This window comes from Lycium barbarum, chromosome 9 (assembly GCF_019175385.1).
Source record: "Lycium barbarum isolate Lr01 chromosome 9, ASM1917538v2, whole genome shotgun sequence".
Classification (NCBI taxonomy): domain Eukaryota; kingdom Viridiplantae; phylum Streptophyta; class Magnoliopsida; order Solanales; family Solanaceae; genus Lycium; species Lycium barbarum.
The window spans coordinates 4,085,974-4,104,955 of record NC_083345.1 but is presented as its reverse complement, the minus strand read 5'-3'; the positions used below and the strand labels follow the sequence as shown (position 1 = coordinate 4,104,955).

The 18,982-nt window shown below is 35.6% G+C and overlaps 1 protein-coding gene across 21 annotated transcripts; it reads right to left on the bottom strand.

The window, feature by feature from the left end:
- Positions 1–2,452: 2,452 nt before the first annotated feature.
- LOC132609345 (disease resistance protein RUN1-like) lies at positions 2,453–18,982 on the bottom strand. 21 transcript variants are annotated; one of them, XM_060323276.1, is made up of 12 exons: positions 18,182–18,982; positions 15,890–17,003; positions 13,995–14,264; positions 13,622–13,900; positions 12,653–13,537; positions 6,965–12,567; positions 6,638–6,741; positions 6,231–6,442; positions 5,677–6,138; positions 4,988–5,302; positions 3,827–4,311; positions 2,453–3,639 (listed from the first exon to the last, which is right to left on the bottom strand). In XM_060323276.1, exons 1-6 carry the CDS (start codon positions 18,751–18,753, stop codon positions 12,115–12,117), a joined length of 3,573 nt encoding a protein of 1,190 aa, XP_060179259.1. In that variant the 5' UTR covers positions 18,754–18,982; the 3' UTR covers positions 2,453–3,639; positions 3,827–4,311; positions 4,988–5,302; positions 5,677–6,138; positions 6,231–6,442; positions 6,638–6,741; positions 6,965–12,114. The 21 variants fall into 21 exon arrangements, with proteins under 21 accessions (XP_060179259.1, XP_060179261.1, XP_060179263.1 ...); XM_060323278.1 differs by having other exon boundaries at positions 6,638–6,724; XM_060323280.1 differs by having other exon boundaries at positions 2,453–3,084; positions 3,189–3,639; positions 6,231–12,567.

The window sequence follows — 18,982 nt, the reverse complement described above, 5'->3', positions numbered from 1 at the left end:
TTTCAATTTTTTTTTTTTGTTGGATTATATCTTTTCTAATTAAAATACCTTGTGATACAGTTTGAAATTTCAATAGGAAAATATTTTTAAATACTATAGAATTTTAGTCTTCTAAATAAAATGCACTACATGAATAATTAATTTTTTAGGATTCTGTAGTGGCTTATATAAATAAAAGTATCTAGTATTAATTATTTACCTTCTCGAACGATTTGAATAACATATTCAAATTATACTTTCACTAAAAGTATTTCGTTTGTTGACTTTTACGTTAGTTTTGATTTGTACTATTGTTAATTTTATAACAAGTACTTCTATGAGTTGGCTTAATATTATATATAGTTTGATTTAAATTTCTCGGTGCACCCATCGGTAGATTTTTTTATATGTATATACCTCTTCGAAGTTTGAACACCCTTACCGAAAACTCTGGCTCCGCCACTGCCTTTAACTAATTTGAAATTGCTTAAAATTGTGCTCCTTCTACCTATTAGACAGTAATTACTCTTAACATTAAATTTGAGCTTAAAATTGCCCCTCCTTTTAACGTAAGTTGATGTTGAATTATGTGAACTTTCCCAACCCATTCACAAATATGTAGTAATAAAACTAACTACTTCACGATATATATAAAGCAACAGAGATTGTTGCGTTCTTCTCCCTCCGTCCCAGTTTATGGGACGTAGTTTAACTAGACACGGAGTTTAAGAAAGAAAGAAATATTTTTGAAACTTATGGTCTAAAATAAATTATAAATATTTGTGTGGCTGTAAATCATTTCATTAAGGATAAAAGGAAAAGTTTTAATTTCAATTATTTCTAAATATAAAAATATATCATTCCTTTTTTAGACAGACTAAAAAGAGAAGTGTATTAACCCTAAAATTATGAATAGCTCATTTTTCTTTCCGCTGATGAGATGGTGTTTCAAAAGAGTACAATGTGGCATAACGTTGTATGAAATGCGAGCCTGCCACTGAAAACAAATCTAAAATAGACTTAACTTTCTCCTGACTGGACATTGGCTCAAAGTGGATTTATTGACCTTCTCTCTATCTGAGAGAAATTAAAATACTTACCCACTTTTTGATACATTGGCAACAGACATTCTCTATGCCAAACGGCCAAAGTACCTAAATATGCCTGATGTTAAAGCAACAAAACAACTTAGGCTAAGATAGGCTATGGATAGATAAATAGTGTAAAGATGGGCTATTTAAGGACATATTTCCTTCGTTATTAAATTTGGTCAGAAATAAGGATTGTCTAATGGCAGAATGCATTTCTAACTCAGGATGGGGCTTTCAATTTAGAAGAGAGCTCAATGACTGAGAAATGACAGAAGCTGCCTCCTTTTTGCAGAAAATGCAGAATGTGACTTAGATTATTGCAAGGAATATTCTCAATGGTATATGGCAGGGAAAGATGGAACATTCACTGTTAAGGCATGCTATGGCAAGCTACAAGAACTTTCAGTGGAATATGATAAAGAATGGGCCTTGGAAAATGATATGGAAGACTAAAATACTAACCAAAGTGACCTGTTTTGGCTGGCTTGCTGCTCCCGGAGCATGTTTAACGCAGGATAGGCTGCAGAAGAAAGGAGTTCATCTTTGCAGCAGGTGCTTTTCATGTGAGAATGCTAGGGAATCGGCGGATCACTTGCTCTACTTCATTGTTGCTTTTCTTGGCAGTTTTGATTTATATTGTTATGCATTTTTGAAGTTCAATCGCTAATGCCATCTAATTTGAGAGCGCTACTCCATATTTGGCAAACACAGAGAATTGATAGGAGACAAAAGAAGCTTTGGAGGACAGCCCCTTATGCATAGCATGGACTATATTGCTAGAAAGGATCAAAGGATAGAGTGCAACATGGAAGCTTCTTAAAGCTGGGTTTGCGGCTATGGTATATAATGTGTGGGTTGAAAGAAATGGAAGCGTATTTCAGCACAAATGCAGGATTGCAGAGGATCTAGTGCACTCACTGAAGATTGCTCTATGTATTATTATTAGAGTGTATGTTAGTTCTTTGTAGTAGGAGCTGTGTCTAGAATGAGATGGTATAGAGTAAAGTAGACACTGGTAGATGATGTCTCTGTGTTATTCTGAGAGGGGCAGATCTGGATTAGTCTCCCCTGGTTTTGTAATTCTAACAGGTAATTAATAAAATCTTTTAATTGCCAAAAAACAAAAAGAGTAAATGTTTTCAGATATTATTGTTTTGGAATGGTGGGTCTTCTGCTACTGATGTGATGATTGTTTCTGGACTTGCTAGTCTGTTGTCATGTAATCTTTGCCAAATATCATTTCACGACAGTTTTAACACTAAAAAGATAAGATCTTTAATTCCAATTGCATAATTTCCATTCAGTGAGTGTGAAATAAACCAAGTAAACCCACGCTTAACCTTTGTTTCTTCCTTTGCATTCCAAAAATAGGAAGAACACTCTTCTCCAAGACTATTCCCAATTACTTAAATTACTTGAATTACGCTGTTCAATCAGTTACAATGTTCTCTTGCATTGTAGGCTAATGAAAGGGCCACTATATTCACTATACAGATTCCATTTTTAACTATGCGTAGTGCAACTAGTAGCACTATACAATGAAAAAGTTGATCAAATAAATTAAACAAAATTTTCTATAGAAGCCTACTTAGGGGAGGCCTGCCTCGGGCTGCAGAGGGTTCTGGGTGAAATCAGCCCCAAAATTTACTTTGTGATCTGATGACAAGGCGTGACATTGACACCAACTCTCACTCCCAGATGGAATCCACCCTTCTTCGTGTTGAAGATGCTCAATTTTTCACACCTAGCATAGTCTAACTAACTACATCCATCTTCCCATCTTCATTGCCATCATTTTCCTTTTCTTGTGTGCTTTATGCTTTTCTGCATTCCTCAGCTTCCTCTTGGCATTTCTCATTGGATTAACCACAGCAATCACCTTCTCTTCTTGTTTCCTCATCCCTCTTGGATTTGAGATTTTTCCTTATATGACTGTAGATTTGGACAAAACTCTGCACTCACATAACTTTGCTTATGCTCCCGCGCACTTCTTCAGCCATTTGTTTCATGTCATCTGTAGACACAATGCAAATGTAATCATTACATATACATTTAATTACTCTGAAACCAAGAAGAAGGTGACGAGCATTTTGTAAATGGTGGGAAAATTGACTTAACGGAAACTTAGACTGCTCCAAGTTCCTGACAAACAGAATGCATGGATCCGTCACCTTTCTTTCAAAATGAAGTGTATCCCTTTGTCCACCTTTTTTTTTTGCTAGAAGTGCTTTCAAGCCAACAAATCTTGGATTATGATTGAACGAAATGGCTAAAAGGTAACATCATAAACTTGTGCAACTACCACTTTGCATCAAAGATAGTATGGACCTTAAAACAATAAGCTTGCAAGAGATTGAATCAATCGACATGAGAGACATACCTGATATAACTACATGAGAGACATACCTGATATAACTTTTCCAGCAAATCCTTCACAAACTTTGTACAGTGGCAACAGCATATGATATGCAAAGCTTTGGCAATCAACCTCACCGTCAGGGGACAACAATCTATTCTGATTTATAAGCTTTGGTGAAATTGCTTTGAAACAAGTGAAGATAATTTTCATCTGCAAAAGAAGACACACATTCCCCACCATGAGACACTCGCTCCTCGCACAACATATAGGAGAGTGAGGCCAAAAATGTTACGTATAGTTCGCAAAAACGAGAAAGCGAATAAAATAGCGATGACTAGGCTAAGAAATTTCGAGTTAAGCAAACAGAGATACCCTTTAATATATATTAACCACCCACCTGCATATCCTCCACATGAAGGGAAATCTTCCCAATTGTCTTAAGCAAATAGGAAATGACCAAGTAGCGCTGGCTTTCGTCTTCTTTACCGCTAAGGTCGGACATGAGAGTTTCCTTGAATCAAGCTGTTTGAAAAGCCTAAGTAGATGACCCTGCTCATCGTGTTCAAAGGTGGACCAGAACTTGTCTTGATCTTTACATTCATATTTTCCTAAGAATGAATGCAGAGCACAAATTGAACAGACAAGATTTTGAGTAATGAGATCACTGGCAGCATCATCAGTCTGCAGCACCTTCAGCGGACAAAAAAGGGAAGTAGCAATGAAGAAAAGTCTACTTGACCTCATCAAATAGTAAGTTCCTTTAAGGTTTTCTTTACAAGCCTCGGTCACAGTGGCAAAGTAGCAAGCCACAAGACAGTTTGATATGTTGCGCAACCAGAGATGCGGGTGCAAAAGCAACTTGCAGATTGCGTCCCACAGATCCTATGAGATGTCAGTAAAAGTGAGAGTCAGAAACCAAATATGAGACGATGAATAGTAAGAGTCAGAAACCAAATATGAGACGATGAATTTATCCACAAAAGAGGACAAGTTATCAGCAATCTGAAACGGGAGTGTGATAGCTGTGGGAATGTACTTTCCCCAGTATACTTTTAAACACACTCTTCAAACTTAGGAAATTGATTTAATATCTTCTCAAACAGAACCAGTGAATAATATGCTTCTTGCCAAGATGAAATCGCTGCATCATTCGGTAGATCCACTTGCTTATTTGTAAGAACATTAACAGCAGATTGCAAGATGTTTCCCAAAACAGGCAAGAGGCTATCAATATACTTTTGGAAACCATCTTTAAGTACTTCAGTGAGTAACCCTAAAACCTGTAAAAGAAACGATGAAGCCTTGAAACAATGTTTTCTCTTTTGGTTGAGGAAGAAGTTATATTTATGAAAAAAAATTGAGGTCAACTCGTCCATCTTCCTGTAATTTAATTCACTGTTCGTACATTATCTAAAATTTATAAAGTAAATAACAGATGTAACTTATAATCCGTCTTCTGTATTTCCAAATTTGCTCCTCTATAATAACATACCCCGATCAAGCTAATCGCGCATAATATGGTTGAAAAAAGAGCAGTTTGGGATTTTCATTCCTTTACCTGTGCTGCGGCACTCCATAAATGTGGTTTATCTCCCGGATACCAGGACCGACTAAACTCAAGAATTGACTGGAGCGAACGTGGGCTGACTCATCCAATAAGTAACATTATGACCGTACCAGTCATTGAACGGACTCTGTTGTCACGATCATTTGCAAACAAACCGCCAACAACAACAACAACAACAACCCAGTGTAATCCGCCAAATGCAGAAAAAACGTCTGAGATTGTTCATCTATGATGCTAAGTGGGAATTTCATTATAACATCGTGAAGCATTTCAAGGATGGCCTCTCTCCCCGTTGAATGCTCATATCTGCAAAAAAACAAAAACCATTGTTACAGAGGTGTCGCCATCTATAAAATTTATCAAATGAAAGAATTGATTGTGCCCTTATGTCCTTGCCTTAAGTTTGAAAGTAAGAAATCAAGATGCTGTTTCAGACTTTTCTCGGATATATGGTAGTCCGGTAAAAAACTGCAGCAAAATTTGGCTGCTTTTCTTATGAATTGATTCAACTTGACGAGTCACCACTATTGCTTTCAACAGTGAGAGAGCCACAAAAGAGGGATTTCTTTCAAGATCAACAAAAAGAGGAAACTGGATTAGCATATATGCAGTTGATCCGTAGAAAGTGTTATGCAACTTAACGCAAGACTCAAATAATGGATTACTGGAAGTTACTGAACCTTGAGCAATATTCAGTAATGAATTCTTTATCTTCTCAGCCTGAGATTCAAGTGATAGCAAAGGGAGCCTCACCAGAGGAGATAAGCACCTAAGTGTGGCAGACATGACATTCTCATATTTTGAGTTCAAGCATTCACCCAATAATCTTACAAATGGATCTAGGATTGATAAGAACTGCCCATCTTTCTTGTCAAATTTCATGTTCTTCATGTAATTCTGAAGCACTCCAATGTTTTAAGGAAATTTAGCTGGCATATGCTGCTCAGAAGTTCCGTAAGCCTTCTGCACCCAGACGAATATAGAACAATTAGTCTAACTGAATTTCCTATTGATGGATCGATCTCCATCAGACTTGAGCAACCTTGCAGCCACAAGTCTCAAGAGTTCGTGCACCATTGAACTTTGGAGTTTTCTGAGGTGCTCGCAATCAGAGAGATTCAGCTCCTTTAACTTGGGCAACGCTAAACATAAACCACATACAGCTTCAAGTAAGATTTTCTTTCACTCGATTGCAACAAAAGTACACATGATATTGTAGAATTGAGTAACAAACCTACAAATTCAAATCAACTTTGCTCTGTTATGCCCTGCTGAATATTCTTCTGGAAACGGAGTATAAGAATGATCCACGTCCACCGGCAAAGATGTGACATTACCATGTCGGTCTAAGAATAACAGATGTATCCCCATTTTCTTTATTGCATCTTTGTCGTAGAACCTTCCGTCATCCCAGTGGACTGTTATCTCTTCCCCGCCTTTGATCATCTGGCCATCAAAAGGTCTATTTAGGCAAGATGTGTAATATACGCATGATGTTTCTTTGTAAATCATTATTCCAGCAATACGGGTACTCAACGGCGTATATTCTCTCTCTCTCTAAGGTATACAGAAATAACAAACTCTCCAAATGGACGACTACGGTTGCAAACCAACCAGAGAACCATTCCTAAAAACTTATACCTGATATAACTTTTCCGCAAAATCCTGCACAAACTTTGTACAGCGGCAACAGCATATGATATGCAAAGCTTTGGCAATCAGCCTCACCTTCAGGAGTCAACAATCTATTCTGATCTATCAGCTTTGGTGAAATTGATTTAAAACAATTGAAGATAATTTTCATCTGCAAAGGAAGACACACATTCCGCAGCATGAGACAGTCGCTCCTCGCACAACATATGGGAGAGTAAGGCCAAAAATATTATATTTTGAAAAATCGAGAAAGTGAATTCCATAGCAATGACTAGGCTAAGAAATTGTTAGAGTCGAGCAAATAGAACCACCCACCTGCCTATCCTCCACATGAAGGGAAATCTTCCCCATTGTCTTAAGCAAATAGGAAATGACCAAGTAGCGCTGGCTTTCGTCTTCTTGACCGCTAAGGTCGGACACAAGAGATAAATATATGTTTTTTCCTTTCCTTGAATCAAGCTGTTGAAAAGCCTTACGTAGAAGACCCTGCTCATCGTGTTCAAAGGTGGACCAGAACTTGTCTTGATCTTTACATTCATATTTTCCTAAGAATGAATGCAGAGCGCAAATTGAAAAGACAAGATTTTGAGTAATGAGATCACTGGCAGCATCATCAGTCTGCAGCACCTTCAGCGGACAACAAAGGGAAGTAGCAATGAAGAAAAGTCTACTTGACCTCATCAAATAGTAAGTTCCTTTAAGGTTTTCTTTACAAGCCTCGGTCACAGTGGCAAAGTAGCAAGCCACAAGACAGTGTGATATGTTGTGCAACCACAGATGCGGATGCAAAAGCAACTCGCAGATTGCTTCCCGCAGATACTATGAGATGCAAGTAAAATATTAGTCACAAACCAAATATGAGACAAAATAAGTTTATCTACAAAACAGGACAAGTTATCGGCAATCTGGAGATGAGAGTATGGTAGCTGCGGGAACGTACTTTCCCCAGTATATTTTGCTTTAATTGATAGACATTCCCCAGTATATGCTGACAAACTTTAAGCACTTGATTCTCAAATGCTTCTTAACTTTACACCTAGTTTGTAGTTGCAAACTATCTTTTGGCATGCTGCCTAAGTTTAAGGCCCAAAGCAATTTCACCAATGTGCTTTTAGCCACACAATGGAAGTACTAATTGTCACACCCCATTTTAATCCGGATGGATTTAGGGAGTATGACGTATTGGTGATTCCTGTTTATTTTTGTTTTAAGGAGTCGCCACCTAATTAATTTAACGGTGAATTAGGACACCTAAATATTAACTAAGGGAAAGTTAAAACTAAACCTCAATTAATAGTCTGCTTAACCAGTGTGATTCTAGGTAAGGGCTCTATATTATCCTAAAGGGAAGGGGTTAGGCATCCTTTAGAATCCGTTAACTTACGGTTATCCGACCAAACTTAGGTTAATTAATTGAGAGTAAATAAAATGCTTAAAATTTAGAAAATGATTTTTAGATATTGCTAAAGTTTTGAAAGAAAATAATGTTAGTTAAAATAAGATTTATAGAAAATATAATAATTTGTATAACAGAGACTTTGAATGCCATTTTTTTTGAAAATAGGATTTATGAATGTGGTTAAGGTTTTAGATGAAAGTATAATAGTGTTGTTTAAAATAATACTCGTAGAAAAACATAATAACGTGTGTAAGTGAAGATTCTAAAAATTTAAATGGGACTTGAAAATATTGATGAAGCCTTAAATAAAAGATAATATTTTAATAAGATTTATAGGAACTGTGATAATTTGCATGAAATAAAACTTATAAGCATTGTTAAGATAAAAAATGTCATTTAAAGAAGACTTATAAATGTGGCTAAACTTTAAAATAAAATGCTGTTTAATATAAGATTTGTATAAAATATGATAATTTGCCCATAAATAATAGCTGTTGAGAAGAGATTTGACAGCTTGAAACTTTGAATAAATCGTATTATTTGATTATAGCGATGTAGAAAAATCTAAGCTTATAAATAGGATTAAAAGAAAGTGAGTTTTCTTTACCATTTCTTATTAACGATGAATAACTACGCTTAGCTGAAAATATGCGTGATTGATTCAAACTTAAAAGGGTTATTTATGAAATATGCTTGAATTTATATTTTGCGTATTAGTGGTGTTTTGAAATTAAGATAACAAGAAATAAAATATGATTCCTTTAAAAAAATATATTAATTTATACTATCAATTATTCTAGAAGTAAATATTATAGATTCTATAAATAACTTTAATGTGAAAAGAAGAAAATGAAACTTATGGGATTAATTATTAGTCTTCTTTAAACTAACTACCCATTACTAAACTAAATCTATTAACTCATTAAGGTTTATATAAACTAAATAAAAACAAACAAACGGTTAGTATACAAATTAAATGCACAAAATAAATAAAGGAGAGATAATTTAAAATGGGCTCAGCCCATATTTTAAGAAGGGCTGCTGTTAAATGGGTCCGGCCTATTTGGGCCACTGCTGGAAACTGTTTACTGTTGGGCTTCGGCCCAGCAGATTTCTTTTATGTGCTGCTGCGGATCCGTGGCTGCTGTTGGGCTTAGCCCAGAATATTTTATCCGCTGTAGGTGTAGATTGACCCGAGAGGAGATAATGTTGGGCCTTGACCCAACACCGAGTGCGGAAAAGGAGACAAGTCCCTCGAACTCGTATGCGATGGTCATGCAAAAAATGAGAAGGAAAAGGAAAATGGAGGTTAGAGGGTATCTTCATTTAATAACTAATTCGTCATGAATTTAAAGGGAGAGCACTTGGACATGATCACACATATTAGCGTATATATCAAGTATAACATAGTGGTATCTGCTGTATTGCATAAAGAAAATCAAGAAAGAACAAGCAGATAGGAAAAGAAAAGTCCAAATACACTTAAAGACAAGTAGAATGCAAATGATGGTAGAGAAAAGCCCAAAACAGTGATTAAGAATGTAGCATTAAAGGACCAGCCCGGTTCGACACATATCAATTCCATCTTATCAAGAATAGTACCATACACAATGGGTATACACAATATACAACCTCATATACACTAGAGTACATATAAAGTATATATATCGTGCATATCTGATGTTTACTTAATCGTGACAGTGCCAAACAAGAAGAAGAAGGGAGGGGGAGAGGCAGTGTAGGCAGCAGAACACATCACTCATTTTTAAGTAGCCTTAAACGTACATGTATACATACATTTACAGAAGATATATATAAATACACTCAGCATATTTACTCCTTAAAAAACTGCTATGATATTCATGAAATAAAGGGGCCAAGCATACAAAAGCAACTCAAATTCCTCATTCAACTTCAGACAACATGGAAAGAATACAGAGGTTCTCATGAGCCATATAAACACATTGGCATACATTTAAAGCTCAACATTGCAAACATATCATTCAACAAAAAAAAAGGAATTATCGGGTTCAAAGACTGATCTATGCTTTCATTCTTGAACGCAAGGGAATAATCCCAAACTAATATCACCAACATTGAAGGAAAAGTGACATCATATCATATGTTCACAGGTACACACTCTAACACAGATCAAACTTAGGTTTAAACAAACAACATACATTCATGATAATAAACTTTCTCGGGCTTTAAACAAACAGCAGTAATTAGCATGATGTTATTTACCCTAACGCATAACATTTAGGCTATCATTCGTACTTAAGATACACAGAGAACCAACTTAACATGTTTTCTAAACCAAAGACATCATATAACTGAATGAAACAGACCTTAATTATGAGCATGCCAACAAGTCAGAAACTGAAACGTTATTAACATGATCATCCACGCATGAGCTTGTATGAATATACGAATGCTATTAAAACTGAAACTTCTTTGGATGCAGCGAAGTGGGTGCGGCTCTTCGATTCACACTCGAAACACTTCAAATTTGATGTTGCGAGACTCGGATTTACGGCAATCCACGGAATAGATAAAAATTGTTTGAGTATTTTTTGATCCGATATTCGAACTATCACAACGAACTGCGAATTTGATGTTTTTTGAAAAAAAATAAAAAAGACTTTGGGGTGTTCAAACTTTAATTTCTAGAGGGAATTTCCTGAATCCCCCCCAAAAGATCCCCTTTTCTTGACTTGGAAAACGATTATATATAGGGCGAATTTTAGGGTTTCTTGTGACGAAGAGAGAGAGAGGAGCGGGGGGAAACGGAAGAGGAGCGGGGGGAGCAGACGACGATGGTGGGGTTGGGAGGTGATGAAAAGGAGCGGCGGTGGTGGGGTAAAGGGAACGGCGTGGTGGGGGATGGAGATGATGAAGATGATGAATGAGAAGAGAGAAAGAGGAAGGGAGCGGCGGAGGAAAAAAAAATGAGGGGAACCCTTTTTAGGTTTCCCTTATTTTGATGAAAATATATCGGACCCGGTCCATTTGTGGACCGGGTTTTAAAAGGATGGATTAGTGAATTAAAACATGTACTGGTCTAAAAATTGAGATAAAAAACAAGGTCTAGTCCAAAAAATATTAGGAGTTAATCCGACTTTGATTTGGGGTCCGGTAAGTCAAAAATACGGACTACGTGCACAAAAAATAGTTTGGTTTCTAAATTTAAATAAAGACCTGTTTAAATAACTTGTGTTAAAATATTGCTCAATATGAGATATGCAATCATTAATGCTCAGATATAAAAAAAAGATGGCGTTGTAATAGCCGTGCAATAATATTTTGAAAATCCACAGTAAAATAAATACTATTATTTAATTACACAAAAAAGATAAATGCGATGCGTGTGCGTAAGCTGGTAAAAAAAAATACTAAAAAAAAAATGATAAAATTGTGAATTATAATAATAGTAATAAATAATAATAATAATAATAATAATAATAATAATAATAATAATAATAATAGTAACTGCAACAGAATAATAAAGTGCCGGTATTGATGAGAAGTTGATAATTTAGTAAAAAATGACTATATATATATTTTAATTTTTCTAAAAAATATTAGAGGCGTAAATAGGTATTTTGGAAGAGAGGCGGGACAAAATTGGGTGTCAACACTAATTACTTAAATCTGTCACAAACCAAAATGAGGCCCAGTGGTTTACACATAAGTCTTCGTACATATACTAAGTTGGACATATTACGGATGACTTGGGATTACACTGGGAAGTTATACTTATGAAAAAAAATTGAGGTTTTTAATTCATTGTTCGTACATTATCTAAAATTTAAAAAGTGAATAACAAATGGTCCTTCTTCAGTATTTCCAAACTTGCTCCTTTATCCACACCCCGATCAAGCTAATCGCGCATAATGTGGTTGAAAAAAGAGCAGTTTGGAATTTTCATTCCTTTACCTGTGCTGCGACACTCCATAAATGAGGTTTATCTCCCAGATACCAGGATCGACTAAACTCAAGAATTGACTGGAGCGAACGGGGGCTGACTCGTTCAAATCAACTTTGCTCTTTTATGCCCTGCTCAACATTATTCTGGAAACTTAGAATAAGAATGATCCACCTTTCCCGGCAAAGATGTAACATTACCATGTTGGTCTAAGTATAACAGATGTATCCCTATCTTCTTTATCTCTATGTAAGAGAACCAATCGTCCTCCCGGTGGACTGTTATCTTTTCCTCGCCTTTGATCATTTGGCCATCAAAAGGTCTATCTAAGTAAGATATGAAATATACACATGATAGTTCTCCATGGCCATCATGGCCATCAATATCATAAGACCACGGCATAGATTCTCTCTCTCTATGGGATACAGAAACAACAAAGCTTCCTCTCCAAGAGTCGCAAACAAGCCAGAGAACCATTCCTAAGAACTTATACTCCTTATCATGTCTGGGGACAGTCAAACAGATAGATGGAGCTGCAACTTGGTTGCTGCACCAATCTGGAATCTCATTGCATTGGAGTTTAATTTCGAACCCCTGCTTCATCAGACAAAGACACAAGATCATTAATAATATGATAGGAGAGAGAGAGATAGAGACAGAGAGAGAGAGAGAGACTAACCTTATGTGGATAGTTTCTAGATGGAAATGATTGAGCGTGTGCACTAAAGAAGCCTTCATTGAAAGGATTCGGCAGAGAGCCACAACCGATCATGTCGATCCGCTTTATAGAAGGGAGGTTGTCCAACCCTGTAATGTCGACCAACTTCTTGCAATTCCTAAGATCGAGAGTTTCGAGATTCTCTAAATTTGATATTGACGGGAGTGTTTGAAGATTTTCGCAATTTGTAAGTTGGAGAGTTTCAAGATTCTCTAAATTTGATACTGACGGGAGTGTTCGAAGATTCTCACAATTTGTAAGTTCGAGAGTTTCAAGATTCTCTAAATTTGATACTGACGGGAGTGTTTGAAGATTCTTACAGTCATTCAAACGCAAGACCTTCAAGAATCGTAACTTAGAAAAATCAAAGGGTAGATGATGAAAACTGTTGCCACTCAGATCTAAAGATATCAAGGAGGATAAACTCCCAATATCCACATGAATATCAGCCTCAGACAAACCATAATAAAGAGAAGTCGGCGAGGATTCTATGACTCCTATTTGAGGAAAACTCCTTCCGTCATTCAAAAATCCCAATTCCAAAGTTTCAAGATTTTTTAGCTTTTCAACAGATTTAGGTAATTGTTTTATACCCGTCTTACTTGCACGAAGAGATCTTAGACTTTGCACATCTCCAAGGTCGACTGGCAGTGTTTGTAACTTACGGCACTTAGTAATGTCCAAGACTTGAAGGGATTTCAGCTGGCATATTGATTGATCGATCTCCGTCAGCCATATGCAATCTTTAAGCAGCAAAGTCTCAAGAATTTCTGCACCATTAAACTTTGGAGTACTTCTGAGGCGTCGGCAATCAGAGAGATTCAGCACCTTCAACATTGGGCAACACTAAATACAATTTCAAGTAAGATTTTCCTTCACTGGGTAATTGTAACAAGAGTACACAGGAAATTATAGAATTGGGTAACAAACCTGCAAATTCAGATCAAACTCTCCGATAGCACTCCTCTGCATATCTAGAAATACGAGATTCGCAGCTGAAAAATTTGATGGTAGTGTTTGTACCTTCTCGCACCTACTAATGTCCAAGACTTGAAGGGATTTCAGCTGGCATATTGATTGATCAATCTCCGTCAGACTTAAGCAACCGTGAAGCAACAAAATCTCAAGACTTTCTGCACCATTGAACTTTGGAGTTTTCCAGAGGTGCTGGCAATTAGAGAGATTGAGCTGCTTCAACTTTGGGCAGCACTAAATGTAAACCAAATACAGTTTCAAGTAAGATTTTCTTCACTGGGTAATTGCAACAAGAGTACACATGAAATTATAGAATTGGGTAACAAACCTGTAAATTCAGATCAAACTCTCTGATAGCACTGAACTCCAAATTTAGAAATACAAGATTCGCAGCTGGAAAATTTGATGGTATACATTTTAAAGGACAGAATTCCCAAGACAACCATTTGAGCTTCTTGGGGAACAGCCCCAAATCTCCACTCACACATAAACCATCGATTTCAAGCACCCTAAGATTTTTCATTTTCTGAAATACCTCAGTGCTCACACCCTTTAATGCCCAAGGTTCATACATCAGTACTTCTACTTTCTCGGTACCCTGTAGTTCAGTAAAAATAAAAGTATCTTAAGGTCAGGTTAAGTCCCAGAAATTAAGAGAGAGAAAATGGTTTACCCACTGATTTATGTGATACTTTTTATTTTTTGAGAGTCAAATTAATTAAACTTTGAAGCTAAATTACACTCCTTCCTGATTAAAAAAAGAATCCACTTAGTCATTTGCACACCTCTTAAGAAAATATGGACAACTCTTAAGAAAATACGGACTCCTAGATAAAAATAGGTAATTTGACTAAACTACCTCTAATTAAATAGACATTGAGATTTGATCAGACAAATATGAAAATACAAGGTTAATTCTTTCTTGATTTGCTAAGTGAACTTTTTTTTATCCAAGAAAAAAAAGCTAAGTGGTCTCTTTTTTTTATCCGGAGGGAGTATTACATTAACTCAATCTTATATTAAAATTTATATATTTGAAATACATGAAAATTACTACTATAAGTTACATCTTTTCTAATTATATCAATTTGATAAAAAAGATATGTTAAAATGATAGTCAAAGTTCATATAGTTTGAATTTAGAGAAGCGAAAATTATCACATAGATTGGGGCAAAGGGAGTATATATACAAATTGGGGGACAAACAAAAAGAATACACGATGTATCAAGAAAAATGAAATTACACATCATAGGATGTTAGAAGAGAAAGTAAAATTGCTCAAAAAGCTAAGATGAGTCTTTCAAAAATTAGCAAGCAGAATTCAATAAGTTCACATGATAATATCATAAGGAAAAAAAAAAGGATGAAAAAAAGAGAACAACTTGCATCTACCAACCTGATAATGGCACCAATTAAAGATAGAATATATATATATATATATATATATATATATATATATATATATAATTCAATAAGTTCACATGATAATATCATAAGGAAAGAAAAAAGATGAAAAAAAGAGAACAACTTGCATCTACCAACCTGATAATGGCACCAATTAAAGATAGAATATATATATATATATATATATATAGTTCTAGAAATAATAACGTAAACGTTCCACATATGTACCTATTTATAACACTTTTCAAAAGTTCACATGCCTGATTTTTCCGCAATTAGATAATCACAGAAAGTCTGTAAGAACATAATTAAACAATAAAATATACAAAACATAAAATCATGAATTGAGAAAAGAAAAAAAGAAAAAAGATAAAGCCAAATGTCTTTGAATAACTAGTCTTGGAGAAATATGGTCTATGCCCATAAGTATGTTGCTCTCCGGTCTCAAATTATCTGTCGTGATTTCTAAAAATAATCATCTTAAATTATTTGTCATTTAGAAGTTCAAGACAAAATTAACTAATTTTTCCCTATCATACCCTTAGTAGTAATAGTGCTTGAAGACTATAATTCTATGAACACCTCAATATTGCTGGAAATGACACATAAATAGAGTAAATATTAAATGAAGACATATTACATCTTAAGACGTAAATAAAGGTAAAATAGTCAAAACCCCTTCCTAATTAAAGTTTTTTAGCAAATGTCATTTCAAGTCTACAACCAGAGACGAAGCACAAATGAATTTAATTCTTATGATGATAGCAGAAGTTATAAGCAAGAAGCAATTAAATTAAAAAAGAAAAGGATTTACTGACGCTATCTCCTCGTAGAACAGCACTGACTTCTTCAGGGATGAACAATCTGCTCCGTCCTCCAGGGCATTGAATTGATTCCAAGCGAACGATTTCTCTTCCCATACCTCGCACTAGATCATGCATCACCAAATAAAACCCATCCCTTTGGAGCAAGTGTTTTTGGACTAAAGTTGCAATTTCACTTTCAGTATGAAAACCACATGCATTTAGTATTTTGGTAACTTTATACTCCGAGAAGTGTTGGAAGGCACACGCAATATCAAGAAAAACAATCTTCGCATCATCATTAAGTCCATCAAAACTTATCTTGAGAATCTTTTGGATGTCATTATGAGGAATATCTTTTAGTCTTGTGAATTCGTAGGTCCATTCTTCTATTGATCTTCCACGCAAATGTGACCCCAATATCACAAGAGCTAATGGTAGCCCACCTGCATATTTGATTATGTCTAGTGCCAAATTCACATAATGTTGTGATGGAGAAGGTTTGTCAAAAGCATGCTTGCAAAAAAGTGACATAGCTTCATCTTTATCTAATAGTTTGGCCTCATATCTCAGGTCTTTTTCTCCAAACTGGTCTAGCACTTGCTTGTTTCGGGTCGTAATGATTACTAAACTACCCGAACCAAACCAAATTCTTTCTCTTGCTAAGAAATTTAATTGGTCTATATGATCCACGTCATCAAGAACAAGTAGAACCTTCTTTGAACCGAGTCTTGTTCTGATTTTGGTGATGCCGTCATCAACATTGTTAACTTTGACGTCCTCAGTTTTGAGAAGTGTATTGAGAAGTTTCTCTTGTAGATTGTCTAGACCCTTTTTTTCACCTTCTGAATGAACATTTGAAAGGAAGCAACTCCCATCGAAGTTTACATGTTGAGATAACAATAACCGATTGAACATTTCTTTTGCCAGAGTTGTTTTTCCGATTCCACCAACTCCATGTATACCAACCATGCGAACTTCATCTTCACATTGTCCATTTTGCAAAAATGACTCTATAACTTTGGCACGAGAATCTACTCCAACTGGGTGAAAAGCAACATCCATAGGCATCTGGCTGACCTCCTTTTTGACATCTTGTATAATAGTTCCAATAAATTCTGATTCACACCTACCAATTTTTATCAAAGTTGAAAGTTAAAAGAAAAGAAACTTCTGATATTTGAAATTATTTGATGGACAAATCAAATTCAATACCCAAGGCATAACACAGTGGGATGAAGCTAAGCGGTATCATAATTCCGGTAGGTACGTGATGGGAAATCCAATTTGAAGGAGTAAAATAGATAACTTGCCTGTTCATATGGGACATTTTATGAAATAATTTAAGCTATATTGTTGAGACAAGTGATCCAAATGGTGGTTAAGTTAGTTAGAGGGTTAAATGTTAGTTAAAGTTAGTTAGCAGGATCATTATGAGATCAGTTATGAAGTTCAGGGACTTCAGTGTTAATAGCTAATTATGAGTTAGTAATTAAGTACTAGTCAGTTACATGATTAACAACTCATCAAGTTGATCATTCTCCATGTATATATATACCAGGTATACAGACCTGTATACACTATCACAATAATTAGAATTCATTGAATCTTCTTCTTCTTCGTGTGTAAAGTGATCAGGATCAATGATCCATTCTTCTTCTTCTAAAAACTACATATATATACTATCATGGAATTGGACTCCATGATGTATTATTACACCTCTTTCGAGGATACAAGGTATCATTGAAGAAATCCAGTCCAAGCTCTCACAGAGAAGTATCACAATTAAACATAGCTACAGAGAAGAAAATGAAGTGACGGATGCTCTAGCCAAATATGCTACTGAAAATCAGGTCCCAAGATTTTTTTTGCATGAAGGAGATCTGCCTACAGTGGCTAGAGAGGCCCCTTGAGGATGAATAAACTGGATTTTCCATCCTTTGGAAGAAGAATAAAAAAGAAGGCTACTTGGCATTTTGATCCTCCTTGAGTCAGCTGCTATTTAAATGTATTAACTATTCATAGTATTAATGCATTAGTTAAGTTCTATGTAAGATCTCTTGATCGATAAGCTTAATAGGGATAGGTTCTCTTATCCTAAAATTTTTAAGGAGGTTAGACTCTATGTTCCGCTCCATTTGATTGTAACTTTTTGGATTTCAATGGACGTGGTAGGGGTCTTGCCAACCCCCCATTACCAGAGAGATGAAAGCCTAGGCGAATGGATTCTGATTAAAAACAAAGTGTAAACTTTACAGTAAGGACAAATAACAAATTAACATAAATAATTGAATAAAGAAACAATACCCATTAGCAAGTACTCGCAATTCGCTTCCAGATAAATTTGCAACTTCATTAAGTGCAGCTTTCCACTTCTCCATATTTTGATCCTCAAATCGTTCCTTCAGCTTGGCAAATCCATCAACGAATTTCCCAGTTTGCTTTCGCACTTCAGTAGGTTCAACATCATAGAAGATAGGCATAACTCGCTGCTTTAACTTCTCTTTGCATTCAAGAATTTTAACCAATTCATCAAGACACCAACGAGACGAAGCATAATTTGTTGACAAAACAACAATGGAAATCCTTGAATTTTCAATTCCTTCCTCTAGTGCCGGTGAAATCACATCACCCTTTCTTAAACTCTTATCATCTTTGAAGATTTGAAATCCGTGTTGACGCAATCTGTGATCAAGATGGCCTAAGAATGTTTTTCTAATATCTTTACCACTAAAACTCAGAAATACATCATAAAAGAACTTGGAGAATGTAGATGATTCTCCTTGAGTAAAATGAGTATCCATGGATGAACTAAGGTTTGATAAGATGCAAGAATGAAGGGATGATTTTTTAGTAAAGATAAACAGAGCTCTACACATACCCACAGCTTTAATGGTTTCTTCTAGGAGACTTAATTCTTGGGTCAACTTTATTAAAACATGCACTGTAGTTCACTTTCTAGGAAATTACTTTTGGGTTTTTTCGACCAACTTGAGTTGATAGAAATTACTATAAAAAAATTGCACGGTTTTGCCCTTCAAATGGGCTGGTCTGTAATTTTTGTCCCTCAAAAAATTGCATAAGTTGTTTAAGGATGTGCCGGATCCT

What these genes read in the sequence shown, in the direction of transcription:
- LOC132609345 (XM_060323267.1), bottom strand. Translation starts at nt 18,753, where the DNA reads ATGTGTAGAGCTCTGTTTATCTTTACTAAAAAATCATCCCTTCATTCT. An exon ending in CTGTTCTACGAGGAGATAGC is followed by an intron (nt 14,265 to 15,889) that starts GTCAGTAAATCC and finishes ACTGAACTACAG; the next exon opens with GGTACCGAGAAAGTAGAAGT. An exon ending in CTAGAAACTATCCACATAAG is followed by an intron (nt 12,568 to 12,652) that starts GTTAGTCTCTCT and finishes CTGATGAAGCAG; the next exon opens with GGGTTCGAAATTAAACTCCA.